The following is an 8,026-nucleotide window of genomic DNA, read 5'->3' as shown; positions in this document are numbered from 1 at the left end:
TATTCATAATATAATTCATGTATATATGCGTATCATAGCCTGTTCATTATTACATCACTCCCACTAAACTGCTACTTTCTCGTCTTCCCTCTTATAACTTTAGTTACCTTAATTCTATTGTATTTTGAACCCATACCTTATTACTGAGCTTCCTCTTAAATATACTATTGTCTCTTAAATATACTACTCTTTGTTCAACTCAGCATGAGCAAGAAACATTATTTTGAGTAAAGTCGTCTAGACCGATATTAAAATTTTCTTCATTTATTACACCACTTCAGCTCCTGCCACTATCAGAGATCGAAAAGCTTAGAACTTACAGAACAAGGTTGTCCTTGACAAAATATATGTTGTTCCTTTTACAGAGTAGCCTTTTTGGACTTAGAATGTAATCTGGATATTCTTGCCATTTATTACCATCTCTCTATGTGGTGATGGCTATGCATGTAAGAGAGAATCTATTCAGTTCTGATGTCTCTTCTGATCTCTTGTTCTTTTTAAATGTGGGCTGTGGTAAATTATGGTGACTTCTGTGAGTAATGAGTAATTCCTTAATAGTAAATGCTATCTTCTCATGCATACTTATCTAGATATTACTCATAAAATATTTATTCTCATCTATTATGTAGTGAAGTTCATAGTCAGTGCGAAATAGTGACTTGTCTTATTTCCATGCTTTTGCTTTAGCTTGCTTAATATTGCTAAAGTCTTCTTTTGTACTTTCATCACAGTTCCAGATAGTTTTCTATTTCAATAAGTTCGATAAATGAGCATCTTTCATAGCCTAGCCTCTTACAAAGCTCCTATAGAATCCAGCCAAATCTAAGTGATCATAGATGCTTAATATTTCTAGTCTCTGGACAGTCTTTTATAACTTGCATTCTTTCTGGACATAGTTGTATTCCCATTATTCTCACACTGTGTCCCAAAAAGTCAACTCTTGTCACCAAAAGTATGTTTTAGAAACTTTTATTAGTAACCCTTTTTCTTCCAGTCACCTCAAAATATATATCAATAATTGTCAACAGTCTTCCCAAGTCTTGTAGACTATTAATAAATCATTGACATACATTATTAATTCTTGCACTAATTCCCTCCCTAATAAATATTGAGCAGGAATGAAAACTGACACAGGAATGTCCAATTCGGTAATGGAGTAATTCAATCATGCTTGCCAAGACTTCAACTAATGAAAGCTGTTGTTCTGTGATCACCTTCTCCTGGATTCCATTCTCCTTGGTACAGCTCACAACCCAAGGCGAATTGTAATACTTCCATGGCATTTACTTTAAACTGAAAAGATTTTCTTTCAAATAAGAAGGCTGTGTATGGCCTTGAGTGGTCATGTAATGCTACCTGCCAGTATCCTTCCATGAAATCTATGGAAATATGAAATTCTGCTTCATCAAAGTTAGATAACATCACTTCTGTACTCAGGGTTCTAACCCTTTCTGTCTCTTTGTGTTTATGGAGTGATCATGAATCTAAAACTAAATGAACACCTACCACAAGTCTCTTAAGTACCCACAACAGACCCTAAAAATGCATTGAGTTATGTTGCTGTCTATCTCCTTTCATATTTCATCTCTCACTGCAATTCGAAGGTTTATTGGTAGTGGATACGACTTGCAAAAGGAAAAAAACTGTGTCATCTTTTACTTTAAACTTACAGAAGTATTCCTTCATTAGTCCCAAGTTATCTGTGACCACATCTTTATGTTTTAACAGAATACCTTCTAATTAAGATTTCTGTTCTTCTGGCACTGCAGGTGATTCTCTTGCTATCAATTTAATGCCAACTCCTCTTGATTTAATACTTCCCTTCTTTTTCTTGTTTATTTTCATCTGTTGCAATAATATCAGTAAACACAACTAAATGAATATGCTCCTCTGATGATGGGCCTTGCTTAGATTTCAATGGATTACTTTGGAAAGCTATGCTAGCTACCTTTTTACCTATTTTCCACACAAATATTTTCTGGTTGAAATCCAATCGATAATAATTATCAAGTAACCAATCTTATCCTAACAGGATCTATGGCACTAGCAACAATGTTTGATGGAAGTTCCACTTTTTAATCGTAACTGGTAGTCATGTTTCTTTTTTAATTTGCTTCCCTTTATTACAGGTGGTTCCGGTAACACACACTCCCATTACTGGTACTAGGAGGCAACAATATTTCTTCCTCATTAGCGCTAGCCATGGTGTAAGATTAATGATATTTTATGCACAGAATATAGGTGAACATCAACTTTATTTCCAAAAATGTCACTCACTACTATTGGTTTACAATGTTCTCCCTTAGCTGTTACTTTTCCTTCTTTAAACAACTACTCAAGAATAGGTCTCAGCCATGTGAGGATTACTGTCTTCTCTGAATGAGGGCCTACTATTCTATTATTAGTTTGGCATGGATCTTAGTGTCAAATCTTTTTCCTGAACTTTAGGGTGAATTTTACAGCAATTCATCCACAAGGCTTTAATGTAGCAAAAATTATGTTTATATCTTTTTTAGTAATAGGTCAAATTTCGGACAACTTTTTCCATAATGAATCATATTTCGACCAAATTTTTTTCCAGAAATCCAAATGTTTGTCGTATTTTTAAGTACACAAGAATATAAACACGAAAATTTTACTCACATGACAATGTTTGAGGTAATGTTGTCACAATTAAACACAATTACTACAAAGATTTATTTATCGGGTTTATAGTAGACAAGCAGTGTAACACATTATGTAGTCCGTTCACTGACATAAAGATTGTTGCACAGAGTCTACAAAACATTCTCGAAGCCAACAAGGGTGGCTTCTGGCACAATAAACATAGCACAAGTAGTCGCCCCATTCAGTTTGAATACAAACTTAGTCCTATTCGACGAAACCAGGGGAGAAATTCTTCAGCAATGACAAGGAAATATTATTTTATAAACTATATGAAGTTAAGGTTAATGGGGGAAATGGCTTTAACGTGTAAAAACACTGCAACACCTCCAAACACAGTAGCTGCACGAAGATAAGTGCTGAGAAGGACAGCAGACGAACGCTGTTATTTGAGTAGACATGTCCATCTTCAGAGGTGCAAGAACTTGTTTAAGATGGTGGTGTCTTGCAATGTCCTATTGGAGAAGCTGAAGAATCCCCACTTCAGACAGTTCTTGAAGTACAAAATAAATCCAGTTCCAGATGAAGCTACGCTGAGAAACGACTATTTATCTGTGTGCTACGAGGAAGTGCTCGACAAAATACGAACTAAAGTTGTTGACCAAGAGATTAGGGCGTCTATCGGAAATCATCAATTTGGATAGGGGTTAAATTGTAAATACTTTTGTTGGTGTCCTTAAAGTTGACGGACCTGGAGAAATGTTTCTCCTAAGGGTGTGAAGCTCTCAGCAGAATAAACAGCTCGACAACTGCCTTTGCGTTTGACAACTCAATGAAGCTACTGTCACTGTTGGTGTGAATAGAGACCAATAAATGGTGCTTCATACATGGCTGTAGCAGCCTACAGACTTCAGAGTCTCTATCCCAGTGTGGCACACATCATTTGCCTTGCACACGCATTGTACAGAGCTGTAGAAGAGGTGAAATTAAATTGCACTGATGTGAGCCAACCGATCTCCTCTAGCAAGAAAATCTATGTGAAAGCTCCACTAAGAGTACAAAAATTAAAGAACAGGGAGCTTCCCTCCATTTCCCCCTCAGCTTGTACTTACACAATGAGGTTCTTGGGTTAATGTTGTTGAGTATTACTGTACCTATTACACCAAAACAAGACGATCTTTTCTGAGCCTGATAGTGATTAATAAAGTGCTATCAGTACTGCCAAAGAGTTCTTTACAGATACGTTGTCTCTAAACTTGACATACATCAACGCGCTGTGTCATCCGAACAAGACACAGGTGCAAAGATGCGAGCTGGTGCCAGTGCCATAGAGACTCTCCACTTGCGCGAGTTCCACCTGCGCCACTGTCGGCGCTGAGCATGGAGGTAAGAATAGAGGGAGACGCCGTGATGTCACAGCTGTGAAGTTATGTGAAGCCGAGGGTAGCCATCTCAATCCGACCAAAACATTGCTGCTGTAAACTTGTGTGCATAGGCTTGTCGCTCACTTTTGGAAGGATTTTGCGCTATTATGGTGACTTGTGTGGTGTTCGGATGTACGAATCTTTCTGATTGTGATGCGAAATCGAAGGGAATAACATTTCATGTGTAAGTTGTCTCGTTAAGTGTGATTTTACAACTTCATTGTGAATGAACGTGTGCTACATCGGTACTTGTACTATAGCGTGTTTTTCTCCTGTAGATTTCCTAAAAATGAAAGTCGGAAAGCTCTGTGGGAGAATGCCGTGAGGAGGAAGAATTGGTGTGCGTCGAAATGGAGCACTATATGTTCTCAGCATTTCCGAGAAGAGGACATAGACCGAACTTCCGTTTCAACAGTAAGGCTCCGAGAAAATGCTGTACCATCAGTTTTCCCTACACACCCAAAACATTTGCAAAAGGTATGTTAATTCAAAGAATTAAATTCTTAGTTTTCAAGTTCACATTTCAGTATAATACGTACGTATCGTCGATAATCAAAGTGTTGAGTAACTCACTTTGTCTTCATGATGTACCAAATTAAAAGCTAACACTACATTAACTGTCCTAAACAGGACACTGTGTAGATTTGCCATTCTATGTACCTCATTTCAGTAAATATTGGTGGTAATGAAGAGTGTTTCCCAGTAGTGTAACGTAACTGAAATGTCCCAGCATGTATTACAAACAAGATGTATTTATGGGTCTTTGGAGGGAGGGTATAGCTAACTTAGTTTTCAGTTTCTATTATTTAGTTTGTGATACACGTTTATTACTGAATTAACAACATTGTATCGTTTACATTGAAGGCTAGCTGTTCGTAATATTACATTAAAAACTATTTTTAATCAGAAGAAATGCGGAATTTCGCCTTTACGAGATTTTATTTTAAACAAAAACTTTGAAACAACCAATCTGATGATGTTACATGCGTATATGGTGCAATTAGTGACTGTAATACACGCAGCGCTATAGCACACTGACAATGTTTTGGTCAGAGTGTCATGGCAGTGAGCCACGCCCCCATGGCTTCAAAACGTAGTACGGCTGGGATACGTAGCGCCATCTCCCCTTATTCTTACCTCCATGGCGCTGAGGGTAAAGATATCGACCTCGCCTCAGCCAATTGCTGACCGATTACCGTCCGCCAATGACCAGACGACAACGGAAAGAAGCCCGCTCGGACGATAGAAGAGCAGCTCTCGCCCACTTGTTTATAGATCATCGTCCAGGGCTGACTTGGACAGGGAACGTCATTTAGTGAACTCTTAAAAGTGAACAGACAGTTCTTGTAAAAATTTCATTTGCTATGTACTGTGAAGTTTACCTTCAATCATTTGCACTTAGCCATTGAGGGGCTCTTTTGTCTTATATTACATGCAGTATTGCAGACTTAATCATTCAACAAGTCACAAAGACAAGTAAACCTTTTTAACTCATTTGTGTGACTTTGTTGCTAATTTGTTGGAGTGTTGTTGAACCTTCATTCACCTATCCTGTCACCTGACCCTGGGGCACAGTTGTGTAATAGTGGCAGGGACAAATTGTCTTAGCGGTGTACTGCACCAGAAGCCATTCCACAAACTCTCAAACTTGGCCTGCCGTAACACGGTGGCAACTCGGCCTCCACAACAGTATTGACGAGCCCTTTACAAAACTGGTGATGTGAGTTTGCAAAACAACGCCAACTTTCCAGTGGTATCAAAAGGCATCACATGACTGTAAGCTGATGGTACTCAACTGTGTGATGCCCTGTCTATTGTGCAACACAAGCAAAGTGAGTTGCATTGAGCTCGTGTTCATCTGATCAATAAAGTGAACAACAAACTGCAAGGTGTTCTCCAGTCAATCAGCATATTAGTACTTACATTACTGTTCACACAACAATTTGACACTCGGCACGGTGGCTGATGGGAGCGACAGCTGCTGGAGATACCTTCACATCAGCCACCACACTAAGTGTCAACCAAGTTCCTGATGATGTTGTTTACATTACTAGAATGAATTGTCTATGCCTCGTTACTTCCTTGATTATTTCTCCTATTATTATTCCACATCCTTACTTCACAATACTTCGTATTACTTTTTCATTAAAATGTGTGTGGATACCTTTCTCTTCATTATTGTCTGGTTGGCAGTTGTCACCTTGTGCGTAGTCTCCTCATTCTTTGTTCAGTATATCATTACCTTTGATAAATGTCAATAAACAGTTTGCCGTCATCTGCTAAAATATTATATATCTTTCTTGACATAGTAAGGTATCCTCTGCACCAACACTTTAGTTACAGGCTGTCCTCTATAGGATTGTCCACGTATTTTGAGCTTTTTAGCTACCACTCAATATACAGGGTGTCCCAAAATAATGTGTACGCTCTTTGAAACAGAGAATATCGTTAATTACAGGAGACAGAAGTACAATTTTTATGGGTAATAATTAAGAAGGCGGTGAAAAACATAACAATGATTTCTTCTGTTTCAGGATTGTCAGCGAACATGGCGTTATCGTTTGAACAAAGGAAATGGATGCTATAGTGTTACTGGAAAACAGAGAATGTGAGTGTCGTATGCTGACATGTTGTTGTTGTTGTTGTGGTCTTCAGTCCTGAGACTGGTTTGATGCAGCTCTCCATGCTACTCTATCCTGTGCAAGCTTCTTCATCTCCCAGTACCTACTGCAACCTACATCCTTCTGAATCTGCTTAATGTATTCATCTCTTGGTCTCCCTCTACGATTTTTACCCTCCACGCTGCCCTCCAATGCTAAATTTGTGATCCCTTCATGCCTCAAAACATGTCCTACCAACCGATCCCTTCTTCTAGTCAAGTTGTGCCACAAACTTCTCTTCTCCCCAATCTTATTCAATACCTCCTCATTAGTTACGTGATCTACCCACCTTATCTTTAGCATTCTTCTGCAGCACCACATTTCGAAAGCTTCTATTCTCTTCTTGTCCAAACTAGTTATTGTCCATGTTTCACTTCCATACATGGCTATACTCCATACAAATACTTTCAGAAATGACTTCCTGACACTTAAATCTATACTCGACGTTAACAAATTTCTCTTCTTCAGAAACGATTTCCTTGCCATTGCCAGTCTACATTTTATATCCTCTCTACTTTGACCATCATCAGTTATTTTACTCCCCAAATAGCAAAACTCCTTTACTACTTTAAGTGTCTTATTTCCTAATCTAATTCCCTCAGCATCACCCGATTTAATTTGACTACATTCCATTATCCTCGTTTTGCTTTTGTTGATGTTCATCTTATATCCTCCTTTCAAGACACTGTCCATTCCGTTCAACTGCTCTTCCAAGTCCTTTGCTGTCTCTGACAGAATTACAATGTCATCGGCGAACCTCAAAGTTTTTACTTCTTCTCCATGAATTTTAATACCTTCCCCGAATTTTTCTTTTGTTTCCTTTACTGCTTGCTCAATATACAGATTGAATAACATTGGGGAGAGGCTACAACCCTGTCTCACTCCTTTCCCAACCACTGCTTCCCTTTCATGCCCCTCGACTCTTATAACTACCATCTGGTTTCTGTACAAATTGTAAATAGCCCTTCGCTCCCTGTATTTGACCCCTGCCACCTTCAGAATTTGAAAGAGAGTATTCCCGTTAACATTGTCAAAAGCCTTCTCTAAGTCTACAAATGCTAGAAATGTAGGTTTTCCTTTTCTTAATCTTTCTTCTAAGATAAGTCGTAAGGTTAGTATTGCCTCGCGTGTTCCAACGTTTCTACGGAATCCAAACTGATCTTCCCCGAGGTCTGCTTCTACCAGTTTTTCCATTCGTCTGTAAAGAATTCGCATTAGTATTTTGCAGCTGTGACTTATTAAACTGATAGTTCAGTAATTTTCACATCTGTCAACACCTGCTTTCTTTGGGATTGGAATTATTATATTCTTCTTGAAGTCTGAGGGTATTTTGCCTGT

The 8,026-nt window shown here is 38.4% G+C and overlaps 1 protein-coding gene across 2 annotated transcripts in view; it reads left to right on the top strand.

Moving 5' to 3' along the window:
* The first annotated feature begins 264 nt into the window (after positions 1–264).
* The window catches only part of LOC126485158 (GTP 3',8-cyclase-like), a 293,950-nt gene continuing 286,188 nt past the window's right edge, over positions 265–8,026 (top strand). Inside the window, exons 1-2 of one of the 2 annotated variants that reach the window (XM_050108830.1) lie at positions 265–4,212; positions 4,307–4,505. In XM_050108830.1, the coding sequence (XP_049964787.1) occupies positions 4,136–4,212; positions 4,307–4,505 (276 nt within the window). In that variant the 5' untranslated portion in view covers positions 265–4,135. The remainder of the gene's footprint in view (positions 4,213–4,306; positions 4,506–8,026) is intronic. The other variant, XM_050108829.1, reaches the window with a different exon arrangement.

Source organism: Schistocerca serialis, chromosome 6 (assembly GCF_023864345.2).
Source record: "Schistocerca serialis cubense isolate TAMUIC-IGC-003099 chromosome 6, iqSchSeri2.2, whole genome shotgun sequence".
NCBI lineage: Eukaryota > Metazoa > Arthropoda > Insecta > Orthoptera > Acrididae > Schistocerca > Schistocerca serialis.
Note: the sequence above shows the minus strand (reverse complement) of the source record. Positions and strands in the feature narration are given on the sequence as shown.